A 12,642-nucleotide genomic window follows, 5' to 3' on the forward strand; every position below is an offset into this window, starting at 1 on the left:
TCTAAAAGATTCTTGGAAGTATTAATCCCTTAAAAAGGGTGACACACAAGATGCCCATGAGATCATACAGGCCATTCTACTAATGTAGCATTGTTGCTTACAATGCATATATAAATACCAAAAGCATCAAGAAATACTTGTTAACAAGTTATTTCTTTCTAGGCGGTGGCAGTTGCTAGGAACAGCATTAAAATGCTTACAGAAATATGTATACATTCCCTTTTATGCAGGAAGTGTGCATTTTATTTAAAAAAATAGACTGCAGTTAAATTGATGTTACCTTCACTGCCACTAGCGATGAAGTCTTCATTATGGCCTCCAAAACAAGAGTGAATTGTGTAAAAACCTTGTGTAACACCTTGATACTTTCTCACTAAAACTCGGTCTTGCAAGTCCCATAAGTGAACTCCCTGTGGGCAGACAAAGAACACAGTGGAGATTTTATCAAAAAAAGATGTCCATTACCTTTCTCTGAAGTATTCTAACCTCATGGTGTTTCAGTCATCTCAGGCAATGAAGCTAGACCCAAGACAGTTCAGCTGAATAGCTGTGCGCTAAAATAATACCTTAGTTTTTATTCTGTGGTGCCTCTCTTTCTAGAATCCCCAATTTATAACATTGTAGTTTTCAAAAATACTTAAATTTTGAAAACTGTAAAAAGAGCTGATGTGGAATACCAATGGTTCACAAATCATGTTGAGATACTGATGCACTGCTGGGAAACCAAATACAGAAAACAGTTTATTATTTACCAATATAGGTTTTGTAACTTACACAGTCAAAAGGTATTTCTAAAATCATACTGGGTTTAAAGATTTCTTAAAAGGGGTATGGAGGAAAAAGAACTACCTTCCTTTTGGAGAACAGCAAAATTACGCACACCACAGAGCAAGTGTAAAATATTACTTTGTCCACTATTAGGAATGTTCAAGTTTCCCTCAAATATTTTCTAAACATGAAGTGTGATAAAAAGTGTTAGTTTGCATTTCCATTAACTCACCTGAGTTGCTACATTTAACAAAGCTAGGCGGCCATTTTTTGAAATAGTAAATGACATAATAGGATGATCTTCTTGTACTCTGAAATTATATAACAAAACATCATAAGCTTGTTAAAAAAAGATCTGCACTACCACACTTTGGACATTTCATCAGAAAGAATGGAAAACTGCGAAGCAGGGTTGCCAGCTATCCATAAACACAAAGTTAAAATCTGTTTAAAAATAAGCCATCCATAAAAAAACCTAAGAACTGGGAGCTTGATTGAAGCTCTCTAGTTAGAGAGAAGTCAGAGGAAGTTTCGACACAGGTAGCAGAGCAGCACCACCTGGTGCCTGAGCAGAAGCACAGCATGGAGAAGTGAGCCCTGTCATAGTTTTGCAGCTCATGGGAGTCTCCAGATCTCCCTCTCTCCCAACCCCAGCCAGGTGCTGCTGTATCCTATCACCTGCCTGTAACACTTCTAGGTCACAAATAGGCAGACAGTTGTCCTTTGGATATCCATGCTGGGATGGCGGAGAGTAGGAACCCCTGGTGTGGGGCCCAAAATAGTATAAAGCCACTGCTACAGTCAAGCAAGGTTGCCATTCCAATTTTTTTTTTTCTGCAAAAGAAAAATATCTGTAAACATTTTACTGACAGCCAAACACTTATTAGGGCTGGTGTTAAACTCCTAGGTCTGAACCTGGCCCTTACCTGGAGCCTGGCAGAAGGGTTACATTTATATTTTGTAAACATGTCAATAATGACATCAGCTACAAGTCTGCAGATCATCAGTAAATAAAAAGAAGTCTGTCTTGGGTTGGCAACCCTGCTACAATGACAAGTGCTTTCGACTGCATTACTTCCAATTACCATTTCACAAATAACAGTCTATTATAGTTTTTGTACATGGAAGTGGATGGGCAAAAGAATCTATATTCAGTCCTCTGGTTCTATTTCAGTACTTGCAGAGGCTACAGGAAGATGTATGTTGTAGGTATGCTGTAGGTCAAGAGTCTGTAATCAACAGTCAGATCCAGCCCACAAAGGAGATTTTATCTGGCCTGTTAACCATGCCATTAGTAAATGTGTGAAAACATGCCACCTATTGACAGATTACCTAACTGTCCCCTCTGGCCTTCCTTAGGATCAAGTTGTATTAATGCAACCTGCTGTTAGTAAAAGGTTGCCAACTCATGCCAGAACAACTATTTACATATTATATCAACTGTTTGCTCAGTAGAGGATTACACTATAACATCTGAATTTGCCCTAGAATACTTACATGTTCCTGTCTGTAAGGTCCTCAAAATTATAGCCTCGAATTCGCTGGTGTGTGTCTGATGCCAGAACAGTCTTCCCGTCACTCAAGCACCACAGGCATTGCACTCTAACCCCTTCCCAAGAGTCAAGGAGATTACCATCTAGATCCTAATTATGAAAGAAATCATAAGAGACCTTAAAAGTTAGACTTCCAAAGAGTTGCACTGGCAGCTTTTATTAACAATTACATAAAGAAAAGAAAAACTTTTCCTGCGTCACATAATACCTTGTGATCATGTAAACGAGTATTATTTTGTTTTTGATTACAGCCAATAGATATTCAAGGGGCCTGAGAATCCTATCCCATTTCCTTTTAATGGAAGTCTGATCCAAGCACAATTCATGCTCTGGGTCATGCTCACCACTAACTGTGAGATCTCACTTCTCCAGAGAGGGATTGCTCCATTTCCCCCCACCCAAAAAAAATCAGTACTACCAACCCAGTGACACAACCAATGACAAGCCAGACCTAAAAGAAAGCTCTAGACATGAAAAGTTATCCATAAAACTAACCTTCCCCAACCCTCCCAAGAATATTTTACATTTTAGCATGAAAAGCTATGCAGATTAATTCTACAGAAAGCCAACTTCTGCTGCTTAAATAGATTAAGTAGTCAATGATCTCTCAGCTACAGTAAAACCTGGTTACTTTGTGGGATTATGATTTCTATACTCCTGTGAAAAAAGGAGTTTATGAATTAACTCAGGGGTACACTGAACAAAGAGCAAACAGCTGTGCTGGACCACTGAGGCACTCTAGCTGACTGCTGCAGCTTTTATTATTTCAAAAGGGAGCCACTTCTCTAATCAGTTAGATGAGATGACCAATAAGCTGCAGCTGATCAGAGAAGCTGCATCCTTTGAAATGAGACAACAGCAAAACAGAGAACAGCTAATCTTTAATTTGACAACTAAGCAGGTCACTAAACACATGAACACAAAAAAAATACAGGTTCTACTTTGTAAGTGAAAGACTATTTAAAACATTTTTCAATATGATCCAGAATATTGTTCTCTCAGAGTAGTCTTTCTGGGTTCATTAACAAAAATTTAAAAAGCTGTTAGTGTTAGCATGACATGTTATGCCATCTTCAAATTAGGAAGGCCAAAGAAAAAAAGATTCTATAGGTAACTTAATTCATCTTCCAGTATGTGTATTTGTATACTACAAACAAATAGACCTATTAACCTTGTTGTACTAGTTTTAAGCAGATTCCACTATTTAAGACGACTACACAAGTCTTCTGAAGGGGACACAGATGGAACTTACACACTGGTAGAACTGCCCACGCTGTCCTCCTGTTACAAAGCGTTTTCCATCTGGATTCCAGGCCACACTTGTTAAACTGTCTTCATGGGACTGGCTCATCTTAGTCCTCAGCTCCCCGGTCTGGAGAATAAACAAAGAAAAATTAAACCCCTGAGCATAAGCATTCCCTTTCTCCCTAAAGATGCAAACATAAAACTAACAGATGTGCACAAAACATTAACCTAGCACTCCAACAAGTATGAACATCTCCCTGCATCAATTAAATAAAAAGGTGAGACAGGATTATAATATGAATGTCTAGTAGGAAGCAGTGAGAAGATGGGGCTGGAACCATTCTGCTTTTTCTTCAAAATGAAAAAAAACCTGTAAGCCATGTTCTCACTCTAGCAGTTGCAGTGAGTTTATCCTCAGGAGTACTCAGCCTTCATTCAGGGCTACTGCAAGGACACCAAGTGGTGTATTTAAGAGATTGGATGGGGATCTCTTACAAGTGGGGACGAAAAAAAAAATACAAATAAGTGGAGGAAAAGAAAGGGAGTGAAAGAAAAACAGACCTTTTTTGTTTTTACAGTTCTTTATAAATTCTTGTAAGATTGGTAGTCAGTTTTCAGTTAAATTCTTAATTTCCCACCCTGCTGAATACAGCAGCATTCTTAGATTATGAAGCAATAAGTAAAGCAAGGCCAGGTAGGCATGTCAAACATATAGATTCAATTTAGTAGTGTTTAAGTGATGCTGTAGTTGTAATGGTCCAGGAAATATGCAACAGGTGGTATTTCACTGAATCAGCTGCAATGGGGTAGACCATTTGCTATAGCCAAGCTCTATATTACAATCATATCTGCTCTAAACCCATCAACTAGGACACATACCTTAAGGATCTGGAACAGAGATTTCCTACAATTACAATACAACCACAAAACTGTAGCCGCTTAAAAATCAACAAAACCAGACTTGCATCCTGCTCTGACACCAACCCCAGGACAATAATAAAGGAGTCCCTCTGGCTCCCACCTATAGCTTGAACACTTCAGATACATCATGAATGACCTCCAACCTCCTCCTGGAAAAGGATAACCAACTCGAAATAGTCATAGCAGACAAACCAGTCCTGACTTATAAACAGTGCTCCCTCTCCCCAACCTCAGCCAGCATACTGAACTCCCTGTCTCACTGAGGCCCCAAGGCTTTGCAACAGACCCAAATGCCTTCTGTGCCCCAACATCAATACAGACCACATCATCACTGGACCAAATAACACAGATAATAATATCTGAGGTTTGTTGACTTGTAACCTCAAGGTCATATATACCATTCACCTGCTTACAGTGACCCTCTGCTGTCCGTACTGGACCGACTTGGTAATCCGTATGTGACAGAATGAATAAACACCACTCAGCTGAAGAAGGGATTCAAGTCTGTGGCAGGATACTTTAATCTCCCTGGACACTACATTAGCTGTTCTCAGACAGCAAGTTTTAAAAACCAATCTGAACAGGAAACTGTTGAACAGGAAATCATCTAAGGACTGGATTATATTAAGGTATGGTTTAAAAAGGGTCTATGGATTCTTATTTCATTACCTGGTTTAGTCTGGTCAACTCCTTCTTTCCTATGGGTTTAAATGTTTGTTTGCTTGTCTCTTGCAACACTGTCTCCTTCCCCCTTCTCTCCTATCCACCCCCACAGTCTTTTGTATTCTAATTTCTCTCTCCTTATACTCTACTTTCTGCATCCCCCTTTATAACACGATGAAGTGAGCTTCAGCCCCATGAACGCTTATGCTATATATATCTACTTTGGCTGCTCTACAAGATGCAAATCTACTCTGCCTTCTACAGGACAGCCTCCAACAGATTTTGAGACATCACAGTATCCTTCCTCGGGTCTCTGGGATAGAATGAGACACAGCAGAGGTAAACAGCAGACAGAACAAGGGCTTGTTTAAAACTCATGTAGTCAGACAGATGCTTTTCCATGTATCAGATTTTAGCTGCAAGATCATTTAGAAGGTTCCTTATCACCTGGCAAATGAAGAGATTAGGATCTACTATAATGGGCCAGGAAGTTATTGTCCATGTTAAATCCCTAGCTCTTAGTGTCTACTTGGCTAATGAATTGTAGCCTGCTCCCAGGCTCCTTTTATATGTTCTGTAAGTTTCCCTTGAGCACAAGAACTGTGAGGTCAGATAGGAAATGATTTGTGACATGTTCTCTTAGCTGTGTTTTAGTGCCTCTGTCATCATTCATTCTGCCATGTAGTTTTTGCCTGATTTCACCCACAATTTCCACAAGGGACATTTGGTACAAAAGGGTGGAGTAATACCTGAAAGCTTGTCTAAAAGGTATTCCAACCACACAGCTGGTTCAATAAATCACCCATAAAAATCCTTGTCTTTTTAGATTCAATTAGTCATTGCCCAAGACAAATCCACCAGGTTACAGATATGGAACCCTGTATTCCCTTCAGTCCTCAGTGGATCCTTCAGCAGCATCAGCCAAGGGACTTGCAAAGAATAAGGCTATAATATAACAATGTTTAACCCTCTGAATATTTACTCTATTCCAAGATGAGGGTTCCCCCCCACCCCCCCACTGAACACGGGGAAAAGCCTAGTCTTAGATTTGACTGCAGGCTCGTGGCAGGTGGCTACTGTACTTCTGGCTCCAGGCTGGAGCCACAGATGCTTCTGCTGCTTGCCAAGGGATGGGGCAGGAGAAGGGAAGGGCACAGGATGATCTGAATGAGTCACCCTGGCCTGGCCAGGCAGCAGAAATAGCAGCCACTCTAGCCCACAGCAGTGGAAAAGAGCATTGCAAAACCATGCAGCAGCAAGGGAGATACTGTAGCTTCAGGTCTGGCTCTGAACTGGGCCAGAGCTGCCACACAAGGCAAGTGGCACTGGTGGGGTAGGGGAAGGGCAGGGGGACAGGTGGTAGGCAAGGAGTGGCACGCTGGCCACCTGCCTCCTTGCTGCTGCTTTTCCCAGCACAGCCGTGGGAAGGATGAATTTTAAAAATGACCCTGGAAAAATTAGATTCTATACATGTTCTAATTTTATTTAAAAATTGCCATGTATAGAATACAAGTTATTCAGGAGTTATTTTAAATTAAAAAGTAGTCTTGGATTCAGGCAAAGACAGTAATTAATGCAAGAATATAAAAAACAATGACAACTGGCTCTATTTTAGGCCACTTCTGGCATTTGTCTCGTCGTCTTTCAGAGACCATTCAGTTTTGTTCTCCCCTCCACTAGTATAACTCTACTATCTGAAAGTCTTTATTCTCATCCACTTATCCTAGTTTCCAAAGTATCAAGAATAGAATACATAAATACCAACACTGCAGTATATTAAGAACTGGCACTCCAGTAGGATTTAAACAAGAACAGAGCCTTCCATGTCACTGTTTTTGATATTTGTAGACTCTGTGCAGGCCGTTGAGATATAAAGGCTAGGTCTAGTCACATCAGCTAGAAACTTGTGATTTAGTCCATACCCAATGCCTGACACTTCCAAGCCTACCATATTTACTTGCATATCACACACCTTTGCTCCCCCCCAGAAGGAAGGAAGAAAACCTTCTAGAATTGGGAACTTAATGAAAATTCAGCTTCCTTGCTTACTAGAATAGAAGCATGGAGATGTTTTTCCCCTGATAGCTGCCCAAATGGCTCCTGCTTCTTTCTGGTCCAGCAAGCACAAGGGGTAGAGTCCAGCATTAACCCTCTCTCAGCTGCCAAGGAATTTGCAGTAGCTACCAGTTGAGCACTAGAGCTTGTTTGAAGCAGTAAATGAACTGGCTCAGGTCAAGTGAGCTGTTGCATGCTGTCTGCAGCATCTTGATGAGACTTCGTGTGGAAACATTTATTTATAGAAATTTATATAAAGAACTATTTACTGTAAAGTAGTAACAGTCTTGCTACTGCTCTTACAAGGTTCCAAAGCAGGGGTGGGCAATTATTTGGGCCCCAAGGGCCACATAGGGAGTTTTAGTGAGCTGTCATGGGCCAAAGTCAGAACCCCTGCTCCCAACTGCAACAGCTCAGCAAAACTCCCTAAATTGAGGTCCACACTTCTCTCTCCTCTCCTCCCACCACCATCCCCATTCCACTCCCACCCAGTGCTGCAGCAAGCCCCAATCTCCACCCCACCCCAGAACTTGCTGGCTGCATCTGCAGCTTACATCAGCACCTGGCTGGCATGCAGGAAGCAGTCCTAGGCAGGTACTCATCTCAGCTGTGGATGCAACAGGCAGGTTCCAGGTGGGGATCAGGGCATCAACCCAGGTGAACAGCTGATGTTGCCACTTCAGCACTCAGCGGAAATACCTCCGTCTGTCCAGCACCATACAGTGGCTGGAGCCACTGGCTGCCTGTGGGTCGGATCTCAGTAGTTTGTGGCCACCCACCCATGGACCAGATGCACTCAGTTGGCAGGTGGCTGGTGGGCTATATTTTGCCCACCCCAGTTCTGGGGCCTAGCCTTGTTGCTGTCCTGCCACACCAAGAAAGTTCTTGCAGCTACACCCAGACCATGGCATGCTACGCTTCCTGGATACTTTAATCACCAGGGATCCGGGTTTTCTGTTTCCCATGAGAAGACTGAGACAACCATGGATTTCCTGCTTTTAAAAATCAGAAAAAAAAAAAAACACCCCCCACAAAAAACCCCACAATTTTACCTTCTAGCAGAGAAACCTGTGGATTTCCCACTTCTGCAGAGAGCTCTGCAGGCTGACTGAGTTCCAGCCTACAAGAGCTAATTGCAAAAAGGATGGGAAACCCTGCCCAGAAGGGGAGGGAGAGGAGGAAAGGGCAGGGCCTGAGGCTCTTGCCTCACAGACTCCCAGAAGAAAAGTGAACCTGATTCAAAAGTGGGTAAGTGGGGCATTGGCAGGGCTGGGAAGCTACTTTGAGGGGTGGACCCCTGTGCTCTTGCCTTCACTGCAGCCCTGCGTGCAGGAGGCACAAAATCGCCAGGGCAGTGCAGGCAAGCAGTGGTGGGGAGATCCCTGTGTGGCACCACTGTTTGCTGTGCTGGGTCATGCCCACTAGGCTGGGGAGGCCCCAGGGGAGAGAAGCAGGGAGTGCCGGAGCTGCACAGAGAAGCTGCTCACTGCTGTTCTCTCCGCCCTGCTTCCCTGGGGCCTCCTCAGCCTAGCAGGCGTGCCGTGGTATGGCAGGCAGCAGTGCATGCATCTCCCCATCACTGCTCACCCCGTGCTACCCTGACGAGCACCTCCTGGACATGGGGCTGCAGTGAGAACAGCAGCACAGGGCTATGCCCCTCAAAGCAGTGGCATTCACAGGAGGTGTTGCCAGGGCAGCAGGTGGGGAGTAGTGGTGAGGGAATCCCCATATGGCTCCTCTGCTCCCTGCTGTGCTGGGTCATGCCTGCAGAGGCCCTGGGAGAGTGAAGCAGGGCAGGAGCCCGAGCCCATAGCCAGCACCAGCCCCAGTACAGATCTGGGAGTGCATGCAGTGGCCAGGAGCTGCCCTGCCCAAGCCCACAGCTGGGGGAGGGGGAAGGGGGGAGGAAGGAGAGCCTAGGATGGCCCTTTTATTTTTATGACATTATTTGGGTTTTTTTAGCAGACAGATTTTTTTTTTTAAGTCAGGGAAAACCAGGATCCCTTTTTAATCACTCAGGCAAGTCGACCATGACCATGGAAGAATCTTTTCCCCCTACACTCCAAAAACAAGGCACGCATCTGACTTGTCTTGAATGATTTACACCACCAACACTTCAATCAGTCTTTGAAATATCTCAGATAGTTAGCAAAAGCAGCTCCCTCTTTGACCACACAAAAGATATTCAGCATGGGTCAGAGACCACAACAATAGTCTCCCATACCTCAAAACAAAAAACCAGGCAGAGTAAAAATAAATAAATAAATAAAATAGTAGTACTTTTGTTTATTTTGCTTTTTCTACATAAACCCCATAATCTCACCTGAACTTTACAAGTAATTCTGATTAACAGGACAGTAAAAGCAGTAAATTTTTTATTCCCTGCCCCCTACAGCAGATATCACTCCTGCAAACTGACAGAAAATGTTTTTTGCTGCAACTACATCCATGTTAAATAGTCCAGTTCCTCAAGAGCTACGTATTGCAGAATCCATATGCACACTCCAACATGAATACTAACAGTAGTAGAGACAATTAATGTAATTTTTCCAAGGGGGGGAGGGAGGAGGGAGAAAAACCAAACAGACAAACAAAAGAAACCACATCACACTCCAATAAGGAGGTAACAGAAATATACAGAGTTAGAGGAATTTATTCCCCAGCAGTTTTCAAACAGATGCTGTTGAAATGTATGATACCATAACTTCTCTCGGACACAAATCACCACTTGCAGTGGTAAGCTTGGTAAAAAGACCAAAGTGAAAAGGAACATGATTTGTATACAAGTGAAATTTTCCACATTTGTTTAGTTCTGTTTATACTTAGCACAAACACCTTATAAAAGATCTATATTTGGTTAATATCACTCATTTATCTGTCCATTTTCAGGCTATTTACTAAATTTTTTTTTTCAGTAAAATAAATCCAGTTCTTCCATGTTCACATATAAAGAACAAATCTGCTCATTTTCACACAATTATTATGCATAACAAAAAGACTGCTTAAAATATGAAGTCTTTTATTGTTTATTCATTATTACTTACTTGTACATTCCAGAGCCAAAGCTCAGAGCAGTCGTCTGGGCCACAGGCAACAAGGTAGTTGTCATCTGGACTCCAAGCAATGTAAGAAACACCATACGCATGGCCTTCTAATGTCTTAAGTAGTTTTAGCTGGTGTGTATCCTGAAACAGCAAATCAACTAAAACACTTACAATCAACATTTACCATAACTATTTGAACAAATGTTAAAAACAATTCAAGGTAAATCCTGTTGGCTTTATACAGAAAAGACATATTTGGTCCAGGCTTCATGGTCTGACCCTTTAAGAGGGCAAACCACATTCTTTTAAAGAAAAATAAACTTAAAAGTGCTGATTTTTTAATCAGCACTTATTACACTGTTAAATCCATCCTTAAGGCAGGGGATTGGAAGGGAAGGGGGAATCTCGTATGAAGAAAAGCACCAGTAAAATCTTCTTCAAGAAGATAAGTCCTAGTGTAAAACACTTACACTAACTTCAACACTGCAGGACTTATCTTCACAATTTTTTGAAAAAAAAAATGTTAAATTACATGCTGAAGCACACAGTAAAACTCATTTGAAGAAAAGGACCAGCAAGTCTTCCTCAAGAACACTGCTTTATTTTTCCATTGTTTTGCATGTGAAACTCAACCATTAAGAATTCAACACAAAGAAAGGGCAGATTACTGCCCATAAAGCAGACTATAGTTCATACAATAAATTTCTGCAATTTTTTGCAGTGACATTAGAACCAGTCTTTACAGTCTAATCAAGCAAGCAAGCATTGCTCCACACGTTGCAACATGGAGCAAGTTGCCTCGCTGGGGGCCCCAGTGTGAACACAAGACCAAGACTAGAATTCTAGATTTCCTAGCTTTTGCTCCCACAATACACATGTCAACCACAATTCAGCTGAGTTCTGAAGGACGCAGTCAAATTACTACTACTACTATTACTACAAAAAAAAAACCCAACCAAAAACATGATTTTCTTCCTTTTTTTTTTTTTTAAATTACTTGAAATACGGTAGGAAGGAAAAAAGATACAGTAGAGGCCTGGTTGACACTATGAAGAAAATGAAGTCTCATGTGGAACAAACCAAAGATGCAAGGCAGCAAATCTTACGAGAAGGAGCAAGGAACACTCTTGAAGGTGGATACAAGAGGATAAAAAGATGTAAAAGTTAAAAGAAAGCTCTTCAAAAGGAATGAAGAAAAGATGCAGTCTGGGCAGATTCTAGAAGCAAGATAGGCAAGAGGAATGGAGGAGCATGCACTGTCCTCTTTGTCCTTGCTTCCAAGCACAGAGAGGGAGGGCACAATATGTGCTGTATGGATACCAACTACTAGAATAAAGCCTCCAAGCTCAAGTATAAAGAGGCACATGTACACCAAGAGTGACAATATACATGTGAATGGCACTTGATGAAGAATTAAGTGTTTAAAATATTTCTCATCCACTTCTAATACTAGTTTGTCTACACTATTAGATGTGGATGGACATTTGATCCAAATAATTCAGTAATCTCTCTGTATTGCTGATCATACTGGATTTCAAGCCTTCTAAATCTGTCTCAAGTAGAACAAGTCACATTAAGGAAGAATTATACAGTAACTGCAACTATATTAACAACTGGTCCAGCAGAATGCTACTGGGACTTTATTCTCCAAGCTTTTATTACCTTATTTCCATATTTCAGATGAAACCTCTGTCAAAAAGTGTCAGTTTATTGAAACAAAACAAAAACACCATTTGTATTTGGCAAGATCCCTACAGCTTAAGACAGAATTTCTCCCACCACAAAAATGCTAACAGTCCAGTGATTGTAGCACTCACTCGGAAAGCAAGAGGCCATGTTTAAGACCCTGCTACATCTACTGCATAAGAGGAACTTGAATTTCATTTTCCACATCCCAGCTAAGTACCATGAACTGCTGGGTTATTAAACTGCTTTCTCTGGTCCAATTTAGTAAGTTTCAAAGCCAGCCAGCTGCACACATATGCCAACATACATTTAACATATAACATGCACACTTACTGGATCAACCTGCCATATAATAACAGTGGTGTCCTTTGATCCTGTTGCTAGTTTAGTGCCATCGTTGGAGAATTTACAGAACCATACTTCATTACAATGCTCTGTAAGTATCTGCTGTGTGTAACATGGAAACTGTTTCCTGAAAAACAGAAGAAAACAGTTTAATAACACAAGAAGTCATCTGAAATATTAATACACTTTATATATGGTAAATATTTTTTCAAGCAACACCCTCAAACCATTATAATTCTAATGTAGAGACTTCTTAGCAAACACCCAGTAAACCCATACAGTTTGTGGTGATATTGGTATTATATACTCAACAAGGACACAAGACTGTTTGGGTTTACTTTTGCATGTTTTTTTTTAAAACC

At 41.4% G+C, this 12,642-nt stretch overlaps 1 protein-coding gene across 1 annotated transcript in view; it reads right to left on the reverse strand.

Annotated features, from left to right (window-relative positions):
• Nucleotides 1-12,642, reverse strand: part of WDR26 (WD repeat domain 26) — a 44,086-nt gene that overhangs the window by 11,003 nt on the left and 20,441 nt on the right. Inside the window, exons 9-14 of the mRNA XM_019548581.1 lie at nt 12,269-12,407; nt 10,250-10,390; nt 3,574-3,693; nt 2,266-2,411; nt 1,001-1,079; nt 281-410 (exon numbers count right to left, since the gene is read on the reverse strand). Of these exons, the coding sequence (XP_019404126.1) occupies nt 281-410; nt 1,001-1,079; nt 2,266-2,411; nt 3,574-3,693; nt 10,250-10,390; nt 12,269-12,407 (755 nt within the window). The remainder of the gene's footprint in view (nt 1-280; nt 411-1,000; nt 1,080-2,265; nt 2,412-3,573; nt 3,694-10,249; nt 10,391-12,268; nt 12,408-12,642) is intronic.

This window comes from Crocodylus porosus, unplaced genomic scaffold, assembly GCF_001723895.1.
Source record: "Crocodylus porosus isolate Cpor-Errol unplaced genomic scaffold, CroPor_comp1, whole genome shotgun sequence".
NCBI lineage: Eukaryota > Metazoa > Chordata > Crocodylia > Crocodylidae > Crocodylus > Crocodylus porosus.